A 23003-nucleotide genomic window follows, 5' to 3' on the forward strand; every position below is an offset into this window, starting at 1 on the left:
GCGCAGACTTCACTCACTCGATCGGATGTCATTGAGCAGTATTGCACAGTACTGTAATGCCATTCAATGCTGTTACAGTGATATGACGTCACATGTACATGTGCTTGTGTGATGTCACATGTACGTGTGGTGGGGTGTTGAGAGCATGTTCGATACAGCTCAATCAATGGTCAAGACGCGGCAGGAAAAGACAAAGCAGTTGATGGCAGATGACAATCGGGATTTCAGCTAGTCCAGGAGACACGACTGCGGCAGCGCCATCAGTTATTGACCTACAGATGGTGGTAAACATGTATCATGCAGCATCATGCAGAGTTGTAAGTAAGTGCTTTATCCCGAACGTTATCAACAGGTGAAAAGGTAACAAATATTCAATGCCAGGGCTGGCTGAAGCATTTTTTTTCGATTGTTCAGGCCATACCCTAGCCTTTCTTACCTTGTGTATGATGTGGAGGGTATAATCATGACCTCCTCAGCAGTAAACACACATCGATGGTCAAAGCGTTGGTCCGGCCATGGCCTGACCAACCGGACCGGTTCCACCAGGCCTGATTTTTCCGGATACTAAATCCGCAGATTCTAAAGTTGTCCTCGAGTCAAGTTGTTCCTTTTCTTCGACAAATCTCTCCTCCACAGCAGGTACCACTGTAAAGAGAAAAAAGAGTTCAGTGGCCTAGAACGCAGAAGAGACTTCTTAATCTCTGAAACGTACAACACTTCACCTGTGACTCGCAACTGCAAATATTCTTCAAGAGGTGGTGCTCCCATATCCTTATCTTTAGTTGGTGAAGAAAACTGGCCGTTTGACTCCCGTACGACTCTTATTTGGACCTATTATATAGATGTAGACTATTGGGTGTGTCTTGTTTGAAGTGGTTGGCATGTTGCTCAGCATTGTATGGTATATTTCATGTGACCAAGTTGCAATAAGCTGGACTTACCCACGAGCGACATCATGCCATTTGTTTGGCATGATGTCCAAAATATTCTACGCATTCTGATGTAAATCATTTTGCTTTCCTTTTCAGCGCCTGACCGGATTCGGCAAAGACAACGGTAGTGTATTTTGTGCCATGCCGCGAAAACGGCCGCCACCGAATTGAGCATTCCTGCGCACGTTTCATTGGTAAAAGCTATCCATCCGTTGTTTGTCCGGCCACGTTTACAGTAAGTAAGCAGTTGTGCCGTGAGTAGTGTTGATGAAGTAGAAATAGAAATTCATGTCGTCTATTGATTTATGCTGTTCGTGTGGAAACGTGATACTTTCCTCCAGTATCAAACATGCCTTGGGTCCTTTACTTAGGACTTTGTCTTCTGTTGGTCTTTGCAGGTCCTGGCTGGCTTGACCGGAGGCTGGATGCTTGCCATGATGTTGCCAACATCGGGGACCAGGTACAGTCGAAGCTGTGTCTATGAAACACTACTTTTGAAGTGTATTGCGGCATTCTGTCCTGGTTGTGTTGTCATAATGCTCTAGGTCCATGGATCTACTGCTCCCTGCTACAGTTCTCTTCGTTCTTTTTTATAATTTGATCCTGTAGGGACGGTCAAGATGGAGGATCACCAGGACAAGGGGACCGGCCACAGCCAAACCCTAAGTATCAGTTCAAGTATCAGTTGTGCTCTCTATGTGGTGCATTGTGATGAGCTGTGCTCTTGTCCCTGTTCCATTTACCCATACCAAATTCACTCCACTCCGCTTCTACACTCTACAACAGTGCCTGAGCAAGGCTAGCTTGTCTCAACTCTGAGCTTCAGTGCAATGATCAAGCAAACTAGCCCGGTTTTACATACCCATTTGAGCTGTCCCTTTTATTCCTAGTGAAGTAGCCAATAAAGTATTCTTGAGTCATTTCATGCAAAAGTAGGGTGTGCAAAGTCTCTTTCCGATGACTCCACCTGCCTTCATGTTTCTGGACTTCAGGTATCACCTTCCATTGTTTGCAGTCTGGCTTCAAGTCCTTGTTTCAAGTAAATGCCTTTGTAAAGGAAATATGTCTTGCAGATACCTCATGCTTGTAATGGAAGGGGATGGGAGCATGCTCATCCTTGTTTTGTGTATGACTTGTCAATGTGCATGGCACCACACATTACCGGCCGGCAAACCCTCCTCCGTCCAGGGATCAACTTTTTTTGGTTTGGGATGTGGGCTTGAACAGAACACCTGTCACCCTGGGAGGGAAAGGGTTGTAGAAATATTTCTTTACTGCAGTACTTGCCTACTTTGTACTGTGCTTCGATGCTGCTTTCAGGATGGGATCTTTCGGGATGCCAACACCTCACCTCGCCTGCTTGGCCACTGGAAATGGATGGCTGGGGATTTTGCTGGGGATTCGGAAAGAATGTTATCTAATGACTTGAGTTCATGAATTTGCTGCATTGCCTTATGCATGCCGTACAGTACTCGGGTGGTTCTAGGCGGGGGAGAGAGAGAGAGAGAGAGAGAGAGAGAAGGGGGGGGGGGCTGATGTGCATGAGCGGTGTTACTGAGAATTGTGGATGTAATTATGCATGAACGGTACTGGCAAACAGCTGGAAAATGCAATTTACCACAAACCTATCGCCAAATTTGTGGGTTTTTTTGGGGGTTGAACCGCTGGAATATGCAGTTTACCACAGACCGATCGCCAAATTTGGAGGAAGGTGTGAACCGCTGGAATATGTACTACAAACATATCGCCAAATTTTGGATTTTGCCCAAAATGCATGATCTAGGTCGCAGTGCAGTGTATCTGTAAAGTGGTGCGAGGGGTCAGCTGGTGGCAAGTTGTCTGCAGGGGCTAGGGTCGATTTTGGGTTCAAATATTACTGGGACTGATGCGCTAGGTTACATGCAGCATAGACCTACAATAATGTACAGTACGATGTATGTCGATCACTGATCAGAGTGGAGTTGATTGTTACTTGTGCCTGGCTCACACCAGGCCTAAGCTCCGTCCCCGACTTGAAATCGGCCGACTACATTCCAGCCATGACGACGACTCCCCATGCAATCATCACACATACGGATACTTTTGTAAAAAAATATATCAAAATCTGGAATTTCAATACCAAAACGGGCTAGGAAATTGTGAAAACTAGCTGCTCTGAAATTGCAAAAATTGACACTATAATTATTCTGGGAGTTACATGCATGCAGTACAGTTCAAATCGGTAAACTGGGATAGATAAAAAAATATATTTCTTCGAAAGTCTTCTACTTGTAGTGTGTTAACATTACATCTTTCTTACACAAACTGCGAATCAAATACCAAAAAAATCACTAACTAACTAACTCTACTCTTCTACATTATTATTATTCATTAAATTTTGAGTAGGTGTACCGTGTATGTAATAATTGCTTATGTCAGAATAAACTGCTACTAGTATGTTCTCAAGAAATTACAAATATTGGATGGAGGTTCAGTCATTACTGAAAACTACAAATTCTCTGCAATTATTAAATGACAAAATAATACCTAGATAAAGTAAGCAACAATAGCATTCGGCACTGTTGAGATGGTGGATGATGCAGAAAAAGACATTTCCTTTAGAATTATTATTTGCCAATTTGCACTAGCCCATCACTGAACCCTATAAATGTGATGAGCAATGCACATCTTCCGATACGGAAACTAGTTACATGGTTTAACAATGCTACATGAAAACCATGCACCTGGTGGACGTCACTTACTCCAAATACACAGGATATGCTCATACGACTCCATACATGCACTGACAAATGTCCACAGGAAGTACTACTTCGACACGTACACACAGTAATATGTTATTATGTACTGACCGGATCGGCCCGTATGGTTCACCGTACACATTAAACACTCATACAGGCTTCCATGTCCACATGGCGTCGACTGGCACGCCGCAGCAATGCTAACTGTTACTGCCTACTCAGAGTCCTGTAACAGTTCTGTAAGTCCCTGTAGAGTGGCTCACCGTACACCAAGCGAACACCAAGAACTGTGGCCAGGCGACTCTGCTCTTCCTGCGCAGCGGTGCGGTCCGGAGTGGAATCGCTATCCAGAACGGCGGGCTTCGTGAATTCTTGTTGGCTTCGCTGCAAACGCTTGGCAATGGTGGTGAAGAGAGGACGACTGCGGCTAGTCGGATGCCTACACGGGACGAAACAAGCAAGCACAATCCAATGCATGAGCACATACGTACACAAGCACACAATGTCATTATGCCTGACGACACACGTGAGCAGCATGGACACATACCTAATCTGTCCCCGGGGAAAATTGCGATTCCGCGGCCGCGTTTTTTCCTCGTTTTTTTGCGATTTTTAAAAGACCGCGTTTTCCGCGATTTTCCGGCGTTTTTTGAACTTTTTTGTTGCACTACACGTACACACAGTGCACTGTTCGGTCAGCAACGTCTCATCATGGCGGCTTTTTACTCCAATATGACGAGCGCTTACACCAGAGACTTGTAACTGATTGATGTCACTACATACTCACTGAAAATTGCCGCACATCAATATTATTCACCGTGTATTTTTGCGATTTTTTGCCGCAATTTTCCCCGGGGACAGCCTATTAATACTGTAGATCGAGCAGGAAATTTTTGGACGGAATTCATTTTCGGACGATTTCGTACACTGCCTCTTTTGTACTAAAATTTGTTGATGTGAAATTATGTACACTTATACATGCATACTGCATGCGAATATGTGCATTTAGCATGCAGCACTGTACGAAAATAAAATCCGTACGAAAGGTAGAAATTCGGCTTGATCCGAAAAAATTCGCGTCCGAAAATGTCCTACTTTTACAGTACATCCCACAGTGAGTTGCTGAGAAAACTTTCCAAAAAGATGAAAAAGCCTCGGGAGCCTGTTGATCCTAAACAGAGAACTGAATACTATAATCACAGCGGTTGCTTCCTTACTTTCTACAGCATTGTCACACAGTCCCCCCCCCCCCTCTCTCTCTCTCTCCTAGTCTTTCTCTCTATCTATCTCTCTTCCTTCCTTGTACACTCGAACACATGCATGATAACTCCTGATATATGTATACCCGTTCGCGTCGCCTTTGTGTCCCACTGCCGTAAGGATCACAGAGTGACACGCTCTCCAACGGGAAATTCCAGGGCAAGAAGCAGCGCATGCAAGTGAGCATCTAACATTGGGGGGGGGGGGGGGGTCAACGCCAGGAAAAACTGGTACAACCCTTTCTCCTTTTTCTCTCACCCAAGGATTCACATGATTTCCCGCACACAGGCATGTACACACACACGCACACGATTGCCCACACACAGGCATGTACACACACACACACACCATGTACCATGTCCCATGTATACGCCCATCGCAAGAGAAGCACGCAAATCTGCAAATGCACTGGATGTGCACCCACAGATTTTCTCTTTATAGCAACGATAGCGGATCTGATTCTGATTGAAACAGATCAAGACAAGCGCCAGATAACTGTCTAATCCACACAACTGGCAAAGCCATGTGAATCCCCCCTCCCCCAATGCACACCGGGTCTACACCACACGGAGTACATCGGAATAGGACGGCCAAGACAGTTACCTATGCACACCCTACACTTGCTGGTGTAACCAGTATAGACAGCACGCTGCTTTGATAAAAGCAGACACATGATGCACTGGTACCTTCAAGTGAAATTGGAGTTATTTTACCAACCAGCTTCGGCAAATGGGTACTGGGAACCCAGGGCCAACTGACGTACCAACAACCTCAGCCATGAAAGCTATATTGTAACGGCACACTGCGTTGTGGAGCCGAAACTAGTCCAACTTCCTGCTTTTAGCCTTCCGACAGGTTGGACGCACACACACACACACACACACACACACACACCTCAGACATGCCCATCGCGGAAGCGATAATAGCGAACAACTATGTTAGACATAGCAACGTGCTGGGATTACACCATTCAACAGCTTGCAAGGCTGATGAATTGACCGGCACTATTTTTAGCCCCCCCCCCCCCACACACACACACTCATACAGATCTCACAAATGACCCTGCTTCCAAGAGGGAACCCAACCAACATACTGTCGTGGACATGGAAATCCGGTCGCACGTCTAGCGACCCAGGGCCATGCAATTGTGAGTAAGCACATATTCATTTATGTGCTGCAGCGTGCTGGTCGCACCAGATCAACATAACTTGTGCACTGCATATAACGTTCTGTACTTGCTGAGGCCGCCGGCCCCGGTCATTCGACCGGATTTCCATGTCCACGACAGTACTACAGGCAAGATAAAACAACATCTTACCAGCACTCTATCATCTGTCTGTAAATGGCACGGGGACAGCCTGGTGGAGGTGGCAGACGGCCTTTCTCCTCAGCTATAAGCCTGATCACCTGCACAAAGGTATACCAAGAAAACAAAAATATATTGAGGTGAGTGACCAAAATGTGGAAGATAGACAGCGGCCAATGAGGTAGAGTGTAGGCCTAGCAGGCATCAGCATAGGGCACGGGGGGGGGGGGGGGGGGGCATGCGCCCCCCCCCCTCCCTAAAAATTTCAACCTAGGTTCAGTATGCACCTAATGACCATGAATGACATGCACCAGCCATCCTACACATACGTGTATGCGGCTGTGCACACTGTAGCCTGTAGGTTGACAGTGTTCTCTGGTACACTGTAGTTCAAGTACACAGTAGAGGCTGTGGATAACAAGATACCTAGTGCTCCTGTGTACACTACATGCTTGTATTGATCAATGCCAGGCAGTGCACAGCTCAGTACCGTTACACCGAGTACCGGTATAGAGCTGACACATGCCACACTGACCCCACACCTTATCATCAACACAAAACTGGCAAGAATGCTCACCTTGTCCGGTGTCATGCCAAAGAATGGTTTCTTCCCGAAGGCGTAGATCTCGAACATCACAACACCAAAACTCCACACATCACTTGCCGAGGAAAACTTGCGGTACAGCAGAGCCTATGCAGTACACGGCAACATGAAGGTCAGTGCATACACACAATGTTTTTAATTCTCCACCACCAAAAAACTCACAATGTCCATTCCCATCCCAGCCTTCATCACGCGCAAGTGGATTCTGGTGTAGAATGTATTCGCTAGACTAGTGGAGGGGGGAGGGGGGGGGGGGGGGTGGTGGAGGAGTGAGGAGACCATGTGTTTCTTGTTCATTTTGCCCAGTATATACATAATTGTCATGAGACATAAGAGCAACAACAGACCAAATAAGCACACCACCAGTGACAGCATCAAAAGCTACACCACACTGGCAGCAAACACCAGGTCAGTGTAGAACAGAAGCATTAGAGGCAGTACTTCAAGCACCTCCGGAAGCAGCAAAGACAGTATTGCAAGCGCCCTTGTGCTCCGCCCGTACAACACAGCAAACAACAACAGAGTTGCATAGCCAGTGGCTGGCAATGGCAACGTCTGATCCTAGCAGGGACGTAGGCCACTGCGAAGTGACGACCACGTTGGACTGTGTCTGCTTTACGCAGACTCGCACCGAACCACCATGATTGTCATGGCTACGCACAAAGACACTTGCTTTCCAACTCTCTTACGGCCGTTGGAAAGCATAATAGCAGTAAAATCACATCAAAAGCAAACAGGCTGAACTCACTTCAGGCGCAGTCCACTTGAAAGGTATCTTGCCACCATGAGATTGGTAGTAAGTATCATCAGCTAGTCGACGTGACATACCAAAGTCTCCAATCTGTAGTAACAAGACACACAAGCAAGAAACCACATTATAACGAATTTGCTTAGGTTTTCAAGGATTTCAGTCATTCAGGACAAGACTTGCATGCAGATTGTTCACTTTAAGAAGGGATAACACACAGACCAATGCTCTCAAGACACCCTCTGTAACCTGGAATTTGTTAGAGAAAAACACACGAGAGGATATACTGCTTTTAGTAGAAGTGTTTCCTCGAGATTCCTCTTCCAACAACTGCTGCCTTATCGTCAATAGAATGAGCCAAAGGTTTAACAATGGTTTGAGTGGTGCAGACGCTGCTGCATTATCGCAGTGCTTACAAGCATATCAGTACATGTCCAGATTCAAAGGAAAGTTCTCTAAACATGGGATTCATACATCATGTTATGAGCAAGTTCATTCTTTGGATTTCTACAACCATTGCATTTCACCAGCACTAACACATACATCTACATGTACTTACTTTGCATGTCTTGTTTGCGTCCATCATGACATTGCGAGCAGCAAGGTCCTAGTTGTAATACAGTAACAACACAAACACGCCATCACCATGCAAACGCACACACGCAAACACACACACACACACACACGCACACGCACACGCATACACACACACACACACACACACACACACACACACACACATACACACACACACACACACATACACACAGTGTACACACACACACACACGCACACACACATACACACACATACACACAGTGTACACACATGCAGGTAATTACATGGTGGTTACACAGTAAAATGGTGTAACAGCTCAGCGAGCCGAATGTGTTTTGGGCACACAAACAGACACTAGTAAGAAATGCTGCAGTCACACATGATCAAACATACTGTGCACGGTACCGCCTGGAAGCTATGGACATGGATACCAATCTGTAGGTTGGCACAATGTAAGAGCCAGCTCCTGTGGGCTGGTATGGCACCACGTCGGCTAAACTGGCGATCACTTCCCCATGCTCTATTTCAGCAGCACAGGAAGGTGCATTTCTAGCTCTTCATATTCAGCTGTTTCAGCTACACATTGAACTGGCAACAGGTATACAGCCAGTAGAGTAGTCCTTACTGAACAGGAAGAATAGATTAGGTGGGAGAGGCCCTAGAGAAGAGTGTACGAGACGAGGATAGCTTAATAGTACTTCCACGCACCTAATTGCACACTGGTCGTTGCCCAAATGCTGGACTGAGTAAAACCTGGCATGACTATGGCCGTACCCGGCGTACCAGTAACGCCAGCCTTGAAATGCACCGTAAACATGTGCACTTACTCTGTGTACAAACTGACGGTTCTCTAGATACGCCATACCGTCAGCAATCTGTCTACAGTGTGTGTATAGCTTAGTGAGCATGTCATCATCAACCAACTGTCCAGGGCTGTAGACACACACAAGCACAGAATGCACGCAAAGAACGCATGCAAAGCACACATACCAGAATGTCATACTCTCCGTCTCGCAATGCCCATATACATTGTACATAAAAACATGCATAACAGATCTTGAAGGTGTTTCAAAGCTTGATGAGCATAACGTTGATTGAATGCAAGCGGGGAGGTGGGACGATGGATAGCAGTCAACCAGCACTAGATAGCTGGCCCAGTGTAGCATGGTAGTGCACAACTCATGCAGTACTGTATGACATACAGTACTGCATGAGGTCATGCACTACTGTATGAGGTCATGCACTCGCCGAATCCAATCTTGTAAGGGCCGGGTTCCACTGCGGCTCCTCCGCTCCGCTGCATGTCATCCGCGGCATGAAACGTCATCGTTACCTTAGTGACCGCGGCTCGAGCTGGAGCAGCGAGGCCGCAGCTCACCACAAACCTCCGCTACGATTCTTGATCAAGACTGCGAGCCGCGGTCTCGGCTCGACCTGTTTCCATTACTTTGAATCGTTTTATACACGAGAATTTAAAATTCAGATCTTAATTCGTTGTGCAGAACACGAGGATTTTTTTGATTTCGCTCGCCCAGGCAGGTAAAACGTCATCAAAAAACGTGGAGCTTGACCGCGGTACCGCGAATGGCGAGTGCCAGTCACCCGGGAACTGCGGTGCCCCGCTGCATGCAGCCAAGTCAAGTGCCGCGGAGCAGCGGAGCCACGCAACCGCAGTGGAACCCGGCCCTAACGGACAACACACAGTAATGGCTGCATCATTGATTATCTTTGCTCGACATACTACTGTTTCAGACACAGTAAGACATAATTATAGCACTTACTCTGGTTGTATGGAGAGAAGATAATTGCGCAGGTCACCTCTAGCCATGTATTCCAGTACAACCAGTACCTGAACAATCAACAAAAGTATACACATACACATGCACACACACATGCACACACACAAACACACACACACACACACACATACACACATATACACACACATACACACACATTGTCGCATACATTGTCCCATGCATTGTCGCATGCATTGTCGCACACATCTAACAAAGAAACATACACCCCAAAACACAGAGGATCTTATCCAGAATCAAATCCTTCTTCTCTGACTCAAATAGAATCAGGATACAATGTATTTTTTTGGGATATCGTTCCTGTGGAAAGCAGGACATGAAACTCAGTAGCAAAAAAAAACACCTTGATCTAGCTGATTTTTGTGCAAGACCGATCATAAAGTAACACAGCGCAATATGTTAACATACATAACACTAGTATCGAAGAAAGTATCTGCTCCGAACATCGGAGCTCGCTTCTCGTGTACTCCAGACGCAGTCGTGAGTCAGTCAAGTGTCAACCAGTCGGCAGGAAGCGTGAGCTCCGACGTTCGGAGCAGACACTTTCTTCACTAATCACCGCCAATGTCGCAACATCTTTCGTACCACTAGTGTCACTATGACAACACATACCGGTTCACTGGCAGTAACGACACCACATAGCTTGACGACGTTGCCATGGAAAAACTGGCCCATCAATGCGGCTTCTTGCAGTAAGGATTTACGAGCTTCCAGCCTGGTGTCCTTTAAAACTTTCACGGCTACTGGTATCTCGGTAGTTCCCTGTACAGGGGTGACAACAAACGATGTGAACATTTTGTGGCAAAGCATTTCACATTTGCAACATACAGTGAAACCTGTCTAAGACGACCGCTCAAGGGACCTTCAAAATGTGGTCTCTGTTACCAGGTGGTCTCCTTATCCAGGGTCATTTGACTGGAAATAGCATGCCTTGGACCGGGGTGCAGTGGTCTTCTGTTACCAGGTGGTCTCCTTATCCAAGGTCATTTGACTGGAAATAGCATCCCTTGGACTGGGGTGCAGTGGTCTTTTGCGAAGGGGTGGTTGCCTTATCCAAGTGGTCGCCTTGACAGTTTTTACTGTACTGTTACAGGGTTGTAGCCAAGGAAAAATGTAGGGGAGGGCAGGAGGGAAGGGGGGGGGGGGGGGGGGCAGGACAAACAGTTAGGCTATTTTTTCCATGCTGCACAATGTGTGAACTGAAAAGCACAAAAATCGAAAAAAGAAAAAGAGTATGGTGGTGTGCCATCAGGTTGGGGTGGAGGGGGGGGGGGGAGGGTGCCATCGCCCCCCCCCCCCCCCTTCTCTGGTTTGGCTAGACCACTGCTGTCAATTACCGTAATAGCAATCACAATGCCACTGTCATCCAATGCCACACATGTCTACCGTCACAGGGGACGTTACCTCAGCTAATCAATCACGCACGAAATCTCCGCATCCTCTTTCATCATCCTCACTGGACACATGAGCCTAGAACTGTAGCAGAGATGTGAGGGTGAACATGGTTGAAATAATACCAGGCCAAAAAACATGGTTCGCGTGAGACTCGGCCGCTTCCGTAGTAACGCCACCACCCTCTATGGATGACCAGGCCAGAGTTAGTGACACACACACAGCACCAAAGACGGTGATAATACTCTCTGCTCCCTGCACCGCTCCTCTCTCTCCCCCCCCCCCCTCCCTCCCCACCCCAATACACACGCAAACCTCTACCCCCCCCCCCCCCCCACCCTCCCCACACACACCAACACTAACGTTTCTTCGCCCCCCCCCCCCCCCCCCTTAACAGCAAAATCTCATAAACAAGTCCATTCAGTAGCTTACCACAGTTAAGTCACCTCGCAGTACAACACCAAACTCCCTAAAGTAAGGGCACCATAGAACACAGCACAGAAACAACACAAGAAACAGGCAAAGTTGAAACGGCATAGGCAAGATAGATGAGATTACATGTACTGCCATAAATACAACCAACTATGCACTTTATTTTACTTCACCAGAATTACAGGTTGAGACATCACATCACTGCATGAGGCCTCAACATTCGTTATAGTTGACTATAATGAATTTGCTGTTACGGCAAGGAGACCCCCCCCCCCATCCTACACATCCACGGGACAATCACCACTATCCTCAAGGATTAAAGCACACACGGAGGCTTATTTTACTGGTCTAAAGCACAAGTTCATGACAACGGAGAAGAATATTTTGTGGTTAATAGAGAGATTCAGCGTGTGGTACAGAAGTTTGTATACCACGGCCCAAAAGTCGTTTCTTGTGCTCCGGTAACTATCACAAATCACGTCAAAAATAGAGATAACACAGTGCCATTGTTGTTGGCTGCCACAAGACCCTGCCGCCACTTTCAGATCAGCGGTGGCTAGAAGAAGAGAGAGCCAAGCATTGAGGCCAAATACAAGCCGTGCAATCTTGTGTTGCACACACCATTGCAAACTACAGTCCTCAGCTTATTTCCACAAAGGACAATCTAGTATTGTTTGCATAGTCCACAACAGCTTCTGTCCTTACCCGGAGCCAAGCCGTTGGCCAAGCTTGACGTCTTGACGCAGTAGTTGCCTGTATTGCTGCGGCGCTTGAAGATGGGAATACAGATCTTCTACATCTTCCGGTGGGTCAACAACAGGTGCCGTCGGGTCTATGTTCAGCCTGAGAGTATCCTAGAGATGCATCGAAAGTACATGAACAAGAACAGTGATAACATTTTGAACAGTGACCAACCAATACAATAAACAATGGATCCCTGTAGGCTTGATCATCAATTGCATCATCTTTAATACAATACACGTTTGGGTATACATGACATGACCGTTAGCACCACTATAACTGCTGAAAAGGAAGTCTTGCTGCTTCAACTACCACAGCAATATGTATCATTGACCACTACTTCAAATATGAGCTACAACAGCAGCGACAGCAACAGTAATAGCACCAGCAGCAGAGAAAACAACAGGAGGAGCAGCAATGGCGATGGTGACAGCAGCAGCAGCACGACCACCACCACCACCACCACCACCACCACCACCACCACCGGCACCGCCCTCACCGCCACCGCCACCACCACCACCAACTCAAGGCTCACCACCACCACCACCAGCAGCAGCAGCAGAGGTGGCAGCATCAGCACCACCAGTACTTGTAGCAGCAGAAGAAGCAGCAGCAGTAGCAGCAGGGGTGATGGTTATGGCAACAGCAGAAGTGGGAGCAGCAGCAGTGCTACCTAGCCCCATTGCCATGATTACAACTAACAATTATATGCTATAATGGACGACCGTAGAAGCACACAGACATGGCACTAGCTAAAATACCACTCACATAGATATCATCGGATCCACGGATTGTTGAACCTCTAGATGATCTGGGTGCAGCGGGTCTGGGACGTTCCCCTGTACCTAGCCGAGCATATCCACCATCATCACCAGCCTCAGCAGCACCACCATCACCACCTTTTCTACGACGTTCTCCTGTGCCTAGCCGAGCATATCCACCACCATCACCACCATCACCACCGTTCTCAGCAATAGAGTGCTGAGGACCACGTACACTGCTAGCCGTACCTGTTTCTCTCCTGACAGTATGACTGGGTCGACTAGGTACGCGTACGCTGCCTTTGTTATTATCCCCTGTAGAGCCTTGGAATGCACTCTCCTCCATATTCGACTGGTAGGAAACAACAGAACAAAACGGTGGACACAATCCCAAAATGTACTTTTGTTAGGGAAGTAACAATACAAGCACATACAAACCAACACATACGAGAAGAAGACAAATCAATGTTGGGCAGGAATTCGTGGTCGCAAGCTGGTGATAGAATCCTTATAGGGACTAAACATGTACTGTAACATGACTATGGAACATCCTCTATTGCTGTAGGCATGTCCAGTAGAATGGATGGCCTGTAGGACTGTATAACTGGGTCTACCAAATGACCATGGTGTGAAATCATGCTCCTATTTCGTCACAATCAGCAGCAGCACGAATACGAGATGCATTTCAGTACCAAATACGAGGCACAGTTGGTGAGCAATGCTAGGCATTCTGCGTTCGCCTTGTCTTCCTTTCACAGTTCTTCCCGCATCCATTTTTATGATCCAGAAACAAAGTTTAAATGCCAGGCAGGTTTTGATGTTCTGAAAGATTTCTGTTGGGTCTGATGCAAGGCCGGCAGGTGGTCTAATTTCCTACTGTTCCCATTAGGTCTACCAGATAAACAACGGCATTTCGAGTTAGTATTTGATGCCCGCATTGTGGAGATTGCACAATGCATGATGCATGTGCACTGCGAGAGAACTTACCAGAAGATCTCTGCGTGATGTCTGCCGAGGTTCAGAGTGCTTGCTCGTGGAGCTGCTCTCGAAGACTTCTTCATTCACGTATGTTGCTGGATTCTGGATGCCAAAATCACCTGAAGTTGACACAGTTTTGAAATCGACAGAATTATGTTAAACATTCCATATTTTTGGTCAAATTGACCCGGAAACATAGTAACGTAAGGCCCTCGGCAAAATTTATCAATTTTATTCTGACAAAATATATGTTTTCGCAGACATTAACTTGAAAACAATCATCTTCAAGGCTGTTTGACATGCAAGTAAGAAAGACACATGCGGTTAGGTTGATCTAGGGATAGCTCCGATGGCATACATACAGCAGTGCTCACTGACAAGGCAATGCCTTCTTCTCTAGAAAAATAGGAATGCACAATGCTGCATACAGCAATTTGTTTGGGCAATAATGCCTCCTGGGAATTAGTGTAACTGAAGCTGATGTACCGAGCAGAACTGCCTGCCACGGCAACAAGTGCCATGGCCACAAGAGCCACTACGACAAGAGCCATGGAAACAAGACTCATGGAAACAAGACTCATGGCAACAAGAGCCATGGTAACAAGAGCCATGGTGACAAGATCCATGTTGAAATAGAGCCACGATGATAGACATGTGGACAGCCCAATGTACAAACAACCTTGAAAGTGCTCAAACTACGGAGGATGCAGAGGAACGCGTAAAATATGAGTTCAAAATCTACGCATGCCTGGCTGTCTCAACCTCGCTAGATCTCAACCAGCAGAGCTCAGAGTGGTAGAATTCTATAATCATACATTCAATATTCTCACTGCTCTCAGACTTTCATCGGAGAATAAAAAATAAATACTCTGAATAAAAAATGCATTTGACCACCAGGACTTGATTCAGTGACCTTCGCTATCTACCCCAGCAATGTACTGACCAGTAAGCTCTGGTGTAGTGGACATCCAAGCATGCAGAGGCTGGTTCAACATGTTTCTCCGGACTTCAGACTAGCAAGGTGTTCAGATAGTTACTACAAATACATGTAGTAACATTCCAACACTACTCACCTAGTTGTATTGATTCACCTGACGGATATCCGTAAGTCCCACTTGAAAATGCCATCATACCAGTTAATGATTCCTTCACCTTCATTTCACTGTGTGTATGTCGATGATGACGTCGGTATAACAGGCCAATGACTAGTACGATCAGTAAGAAAGCTGCTCCGCCGACTGCAGCCCCAACCGGTATTGCAAGATTACCAGATCCAGACAACTGGCTATCATTGCCGCCACCATCAACAACGATACCAGCTGTTGTGCTCGTGATATCAGAAACTGTTGTTGGTGCGATGGTTGGCAAGGTTGTTGGTCGAGTGCTCGGGAGAATGGTTGGAGTCGTGGCTGATATGGTGGTGGGCGTTGTGGTGGCTGGGTTAGTGCTTGGGGTGGTGGTTGGGGTGGTGGTTGGGGTGGTGGTTGGAGTGGTGGTTGGTGTAGTGGTTGGGGTGGTGGGTTGTGCGGTGGTTTGCATTGTGGTTGGTATGGTTGTGGCTGAGTTAGTGGTCGGTGTGGTGATTGGTGTAGTGGTTGGTGTAGTGGTTGGGGTGGTGGGTTGTGCGGTGGTTTGCATTTTGGTTGGCGCAGTGGTAGGTATTGTGGTTGGTGTGGTGGTTGGTGTGGTGGTTCGTGTGGTGGTTCGTGTGGTGGCTGGTGTGGTAGTTGGTGTGGTGGTTGATATAGTGGTTGGTGTGGTGGTTGGGGTGGTTGTGGGTGTGGTGGTTGGTGTGGTGATTGGTGTGGTGGTTGGTGTGGTGGTTGGTGTGGTGGGTGGTATGGTGGTTGGTGTTGTGGTGGGTGGGGTGGTTGGTGTGGTGGTTGGTGTGGTAGTTGGTGTGGTGGTTGGTGTGGTGGTCGGTGTGGTGGTTGGTGTGGTGGTTGGTGTGGTGGTTGGTGTGGTGGTTGGTGTAGTGGATGGCGTAGTGGTTGGGGTGGTGGCTGGGGTGGTGGTTGGTCTGTTGGTCGGTGTGGTGGTTGGAGTAGTGGTTGGTGTGGTGGTGGGTGTGGTGGTTGGAGTAGTGGTTGGTGTGGTGGTTGGTGTGGTGGTTGGTGTGGTGGTGGGTGTGGTGGTTGGTGTGGTGGTTGGTGTGGTTGTTGGTGTGGTGGTTGGTGTGGTGGTGGGTGTGGTGGTGGGTGTGGTGGTTGGTGTAGTGGTTGGTGTGGTGGTTGGTGTGGTGGTGGGTGTGGTGGTTGGTGTTGTTGTTGGTGTAGTTGTCGGTGTTGTTGTTGGTACCGTGGTAGGTATATAAGTACACGTACCAGAAGCACCACCAGTTCCACTGTATCCACTCTTACAAACACAACTGTATGATCCAAATGTGTTATTACACACATTGTTTGTGTAGGATGTACACAGGGATGGTGTGGCTGCGCACTCGTCGATATCTGAAAAGGAATAAAAATTGAAAAACAAAACGAGATTATGTGCCATGCATCACCTATCCATAGTCAATAGAATCGAGGAAACATTTTTACAATGTGCTTGGAAGTAGGCTCGGTTTGTTTTCAAAGATGTGAGCCCCGTGCATAACAAGGTGAGCTCTGTGCATAACGAGGTAGCTTTGCGGATACCCGTATGAGCTCTGTACGTAACTTACGGATGCGAGGTCCGTGCAAAACGATGTGACCTCTGTGCATAGCGAGTTACAGAGAGACAGAGAGGAAGATAGAGGGAAAGAGGGAGGCAGGGGAAAGAGGGAGGCAGGGAGAGAGGGAGGGAGCGGGAGGGACCGAGAGAGAGACAGGCAGATAGATAGAAAGAGGGATACAGAGAGAGACAGAGAGAGCAAGAGACAGAAAGAGAGAGAGAGAGAGAGAGAGAGAGAGAGAGAGAGAGAGAGAGAGAGAGAGAGAGAGAGATATAGATAGATAGATAGAGAGATAGATAGAGAGATAGATAGATAGAGATAGAGAGAGATAGAGAGAGATAGAGAGAGAGAGAGAGAGAGAGAGAGAGAGAGAGAGAGAGAGAGAGAGAGAGAGAGAGAGAGAGAGAGAGAGAGAGACAGAGAGAGACAGAGAGAGAGAGAGAGAGAGAGAGAGAGAGAGAGAGAGAGAGAGAGAGAGAGAGAGAGAGAGAGAGAGAGAGAGAGAGAGAGAGAGAGAGAGAGAGAGAGAGAGAGAGAGAGAGAGAGAGAGAGAGAGAGAGAGAGAGAGAGAGAGAGAGAGAGAGAGAGAGAGAGGGACACAGAGAGAGAGAGAGAGAGAGAGAGAGAGAGAGAGAGAGAGAGAGAGAGAGAGAGAGAGAGAGAGAGAGAGAGAGAGAGAGAGAGAGAGAGAGATACATAGATATAAAGAGAGATATACCTACCTTGCGTGAGCACACGTAGTGACACATCAGTTCTCGTTTTTGTACAAAATTATGTTTGTTCGTAACTCCAGGTAGCTTGTATTCTCCGTCTGCATATCTCGCACCGTCTGCTGATGTAGAGCTTCCCAATACACGGCATGCTGACTGCTTCGTGGTGATGCCAATGAACACTGTCTTGGAATAGCGAAATGTTCGCCTGTTACTGCTTGTGTAGTTATAGCTGAACAGTGTAGGTGTGGATGCAGCAGGCATGCGCACAGTGGGTGCCACGTACTCTAGTATGTACTCATTCTTCTTAATACCCGGTGTATCATGGTTCCAGACTGACACAACGAAATCACAGTTTGAAGTACTCGAGTGGATGACTTCAAATCCCAACATCTTCACGTTGCACTGTGTTATACTGTACGTTTGCAGTATCCAGGTAAACTTAGACGCACCGCTCTCTCCCTTGAGAACGGTTCCATCCTGTGTTGGTGTCCCACCAATGGCATTGCATGTTGCTCGGGCTGTGTAGAGACAAATATAAAGTCAGAACATATAATGTGTGTATACCTGGGAATGGCACAAGCTATTATTAATGACCATCATTGATAACAGTCAGACTGTTAGTGTACTAATATTCAGCCCATTCAAATTCCGGCCTCCCAGTGCTGAACACATTCGCCCGCATTACATTTGTGGCCTGTACTGCTAATTCTTGCATACACTGTCACACTGAACCTTGCAAAACAAACTTTCCATCGCAACAGATTTTCGCCGAAATATGACCAGGCCGAGAATAGCCGAAAATAAGTAGGCGCCGAATATTTGTAGACTTTCAGTACTCTTATCTACAAAGGAGAAGTGAGCCCTTCCACCGCAGAGAGTGCTCAACTGTTCTGGGTGGGATGCACTGGGGCTAGCACACAGAATGGAATCAATTGTACCCTCACCACTCAGAGTGTCTTGTATCTGTCGACCATTAGGCAACCTAGCAAACTGAACCAGGGCTGTAACTATCACTGCAAGCCCTCAGCAAGCGCTAAAAGATATTCCCAGGCCCTCAGCAAGCGCTAAAAGATATTCCTAGGCCCTCAGCAAGCGCTAAAAGAAAAGGCGGACGCGCGAAGAGAGTGTTGCACGGAACTATTAACGTGCTATGGCATTGACCAGCAGCAGCAGTAGTGTGGACAACAGCAGTAGTGTGGACAACATTCTGCAGGTGGCTGAGCTGAGTGCTGGGTGACAATGCAAGTGTTAGGCTATGAACAGAGAAGTGGATGGGGGGGGGGGGGGGGCAGTGGTGTGGAGAACACTAGCAGTGACTACACATTCTGGGATTATGTTTAAAGAAGGACTAATCAGGTGTGAGATGTTAGGGGCGCGAGGCGTTAGGCACTCAGACAATTTTATAGGGCAGTGAGCGCCTAGTAGTGAGGGCGAGGTGGTAAGTCTCATAACCAGTACCCAGCAGACAAGAGGGGTGGGGGGGGGGGGGGGGGGGGAGAGCTTCCCGAGCTGCATCCATGTTACCCTCATTCCGATATGCAATTGTACCCATGCATACTGACATGTACTGTGCTACAGCCACTACATGTACTGTGCTACAGAAATTCTTAGAGATGAATTTTGTGAGTGCGGAAATTTTCATAGGCAAAGATATTTTATTCCTGTCTGACTTTTCTTTCTGGTTAGTAACATAAACGTACTGGTGTTTGTGTTCAGTCGACGGCACTGACCTCTGTCCATATCATAGCCTTCACTAGCCTGCATTCTACAATATTGTGTGTGCTCTACACTGTGCCCTACAAGCATGCACATTTGCACGGCGCATATGTCCGGCATCGGGAAAAAACCAGGGTGACAGGTTTTGACCCGTATCTACAGCATCGGTTCGCAAAACATCAGGCAGTGCACACTGTAGCACGTGCAACATGCTATACTGCTACACGTACAAGTACAACAAGATAAGATGCAAAACACAATCGGATTATTGGCGGGGCGGTGGGGGTGGCCAAAACAAGACTCAGTTCTGTATTTAGCGACATGGAGACAGTTATTTAATCAAGGGTATGAATAGGGTTAGATGTGCTGTCATCACCAAACACACATCACAAGGAAGTGACATAGTCCAATGGACAGTAAACGAAAAAAGCGAGAAAACGATACGGTTACTTTACATTGAACTTCCTTGTGATGTGTGTTTGGTGATGAAGGCACATCTAACTTTATTCATTGCCATAAAAATTATTTTAATGTGGATCTTGTATTGACAGGTGTTAACATACATGTTACTTCGTTAGTCCGTATGAATATACCTGCTGCAGCCGAAATGACCAGTGAACGCAACCTCATTTTTCTACAAACTTGCATCAGAATTTTGCATGTTTCCACCCTCAGTCACTTCAGTGCACCACAAAGCAATCATGCGCTAACAAATTACTGGATTACCGGTCTACAGCAGCAGCATGCCAGGAATCCCATCATGCTTATTTCAAGCAATACAACGTTCACTTACCACCCACAATCAACGTGGCCAGCAGCAATAGCCTCCGGTAAACATCTTGAACTTGTTTCATCATTGCACACCCAGCGTGTCACCCTGAACGATTCAACCACAACTCCTCTATCAACTCATGATCCACCGCCGTGACTTCGGCTCCGCACTCCGCACTTCAGCCCGGGATTATCTTCGTTTAGATCTTCAACAGCCTTGGAAATCGTCGTCTAGATCTTTGTCCTTCGCCCCACTTCTGAACACAACCGGCTCCACATTTTGTTCTTCTTGACTACTGTCGCTTGTCGCCAGACTCTGCATCTCGAGTTGTTCCGCCATACTTCTTGGAGGACCGTCGAGCGGATTCAATGACAGCAAGTCCAGAGTGCTCTGGCGACATGTCGAATCGATAGCTGCGACGTCCAAATCTTTCTTCGAAGTAGCTGTCGAAGGCAGTGCGCTCCGTGCCACCCGTCAAAGCCTGAACTAACTTGAACTCGTCACAGAAGGAGATGGAGCGAAGCTAGCTCCGTATTTGTAGCTCAGTGACAAGCTCACAGTCGTCGGCCAGTCTCGTGAGGCGGCACAGTTGAACATAATTATTTGTAGCGACGTTGCTGACAGCAAGGTAGAGCTCGCACAAGGACTTGACGCAGGACTTTACGTTCGTAAACAATCTCCAGGTCACTTGGAGATGTTCCCACCACCAACACAATTGTGAAGTGGATGATTCAGACACAGAGCGCATTGCCTACAATCGACATCCGAAGCAAACTAAAATTATGTACAGCCTTCAATGGTTCTTTTTTTCGGCTTTCGTATCATGTCCTTATCATGTCCTTATCTCGGCCTTTACTTGGCAGCTGACACCGCTCATGCAGTCATGGTCATACATACAGCGCTAGTATTATTACAATACTTAGTATTAGATACGTATTAGTCGCAAGTAAAGGCTAAAGCCAGTAAAATAGTAAAGGGTGGGGGCGGGGGGGGGGGGGGGGGGGTCGATCTGTCGGATATTACTACTACATGACTCATGAGTACTAGTAGCAGAGATTTCAATCATTTGGCCCGCTGCGCTACCTTGCACTAGCACATAGTCATTGTTATTATTCTCGTATCCGTCCCGTGTGAGTGGGAAAACTAGCACATGCTTCAAAGTAATTATATCATCTGAAGACCTACTGGCACTGGCAGTCTAGCACGGGCTGCACCTGTGCCTGTGGTGTAGTAGGTTTGTTTGTGGCGGGTCCCATGCGATGGGTTGTAACTTGTAGGTGAGATTCACCCCACTGATTTTCTATGACACACGCACACACACACACACACACACACACACACACACACACACACACACACACACGCGCGCATACACAAACAGACACATGCCACGCCACACACAATAACACCACACACATGCCTGCACAAACACACACACACAAATACAAACGTGTATGCACGTGCGCCAGCGTGCGCACACACACAAACAAACCATAATTAAAGGATGTACGCCCATCGCAAGAGAAGCACACAAATCTGCAATTGCACTTGATATGCACTTGATATGTGCTCTCTTGCTGATTTTTTCTTATAGAAAACAATAGCGTACAAGATCTGAAACAGATCAAGATGCCAGATACAAGCAATGGGTGAAGTCATGTCTATGGAACCCCAAATGCAAACCTGGTCAACACCACACGGATCACAACGGAAGAGAACGGCCGACGCAGACGTACACGCACACACACGCACACACACACACACACACACACACACACACACACACACACACACACACACACACACACACATACACTCACGCGCACACACTCACACGCATCCATGATGTACATCAATGCGCCAAGGAAATGATAAGTTCAGCTGTTCAGCAGGACAGATATCGAAAGTTCAAAACTGGCTATAATGCGAGCGTGACAAAGGTGATAAAGGTTAATTTAGTTTATGGTTATCTTCAATGGATCTACGATATGTTACAGCTTCATGATAAACCATGAATTTTACATTGTATTCGACCAAGCAAAAAACCTAGTTATCTAATTCATCATAAATAACGGGGAATGCTCAATATAATTAATGCTTTTAAAATTAACAAAGAAAATTTGCACAATAACAGACCAAAGGCCAAACTCAAAAAGCGATACAATGGCAATTTCGTGAATGCACTGTTTACGAAGAGTATCAATTAGGTACAAATTACGTTGGCATGCGATAGCGGACTGTGTCTTTCCTTGTCCTTACTTCAATCGGCTGATAAACTAGAAGAGCTACTTCTTGATAAGTTCTTTCGCGGTACAACACAGTACACATGCACTGTCAACATGGGTATCAGCTAGAACTGAAATTGCGTTGGCACCGGATACATGGGAAAACTACAAATTGAAGACTCTAATGGATTTCTGGTGCTAACTTATACAGTAAGGTGGATATCATACGTTATGGCTTTGAACTGTCCGACGGCGCTGTGTGAACATTATCCAGCACAGATAGAAAATTACATCACCCTCACTTTCAAGGACTAGAATGATGTCATGGAGAGTGCATAATCCTCATGCTCAGTCGCTCAGCGATGCTTATGACATCACGGATAGTGCATTACCGTCACTTTCAGCCTTACTCATGACGTCATGCAGAGTGGAGAAGTAAGTCATGGCTGCGCACAGTACATTGTTTGCAGATCTTCGTACATGGCTTCAGTAGCATGCAGTGGCCCGCCAATAGAGTATGCCTGCTGTGGTAGTGCGCTGGACTGGGGCACCGGGGCGAGTAGGGCAGCCGTACGACTAAGTCGTTGCACCAGGTGATCAAATTCTGGACGCTTGCGATGATCCGGGTGCCTATGAAAACAATATGGAATACAAAGG

General features: G+C 47.0%; 2 protein-coding genes across 2 annotated transcripts in view; both read right to left on the bottom strand.

The window, feature by feature from the left end:
* Window positions 1–3020: 3020 nt before the first annotated feature.
* Window positions 3021–19397, bottom strand: LOC135824229 (mucin-5B-like). Its single transcript, XM_065336960.1, has 15 exons — window positions 19364–19397; window positions 17747–18151; window positions 15341–16717; window positions 14277–14386; window positions 13297–13641; window positions 12493–12641; window positions 11788–11824; window positions 10576–10725; window positions 9928–9995; window positions 8974–9079; window positions 8148–8195; window positions 7589–7681; window positions 6814–6927; window positions 6249–6337; window positions 3021–4109 (listed from the first exon to the last, which is right to left on the bottom strand). Exons 1-15 carry the CDS (start codon window positions 19395–19397, stop codon window positions 3878–3880), a joined length of 3357 nt encoding a protein of 1118 aa, XP_065193032.1. The 3' UTR covers window positions 3021–3877.
* Window positions 19398–21990: 2593 nt separating this feature from the next.
* Window positions 21991–23003, bottom strand: part of LOC135824692 (mucin-2-like) — a 30763-nt gene continuing 29750 nt past the window's right edge. Inside the window, exon 22 of the mRNA XM_065337401.1 lies at window positions 21991–22976. Coding sequence (XP_065193473.1) covers window positions 22787–22976 — 190 coding nt within the window. The 3' untranslated portion in view covers window positions 21991–22786. The remainder of the gene's footprint in view (window positions 22977–23003) is intronic.

This window comes from Sycon ciliatum, chromosome 9, assembly GCF_964019385.1.
Source record: "Sycon ciliatum chromosome 9, ocSycCili1.1, whole genome shotgun sequence".
In the NCBI taxonomy this organism is placed as follows: Eukaryota; Metazoa; Porifera; class Calcarea; order Leucosolenida; family Sycettidae; genus Sycon; species Sycon ciliatum.

What these genes read in the sequence shown, in the direction of transcription:
- LOC135824229 (XM_065336960.1), bottom strand. Translation starts at nt 19,397, where the DNA reads ATGCAGGCTAGTGAAGGCTATGATATGGACAGAG. An exon ending in TGCGAGGTGACTTAACTGTG is followed by an intron (nt 10,726 to 11,787) that starts GTAAGCTACTGA and finishes ACCCCTGTACAG; the next exon opens with GGAACTACCGAGATACCAGT. An exon ending in TCAAGTGGACTGCGCCTGAA is followed by an intron (nt 6,928 to 7,588) that starts GTGAGTTCAGCC and finishes TGTACTGCATAG; the next exon opens with GCTCTGCTGTACCGCAAGTT.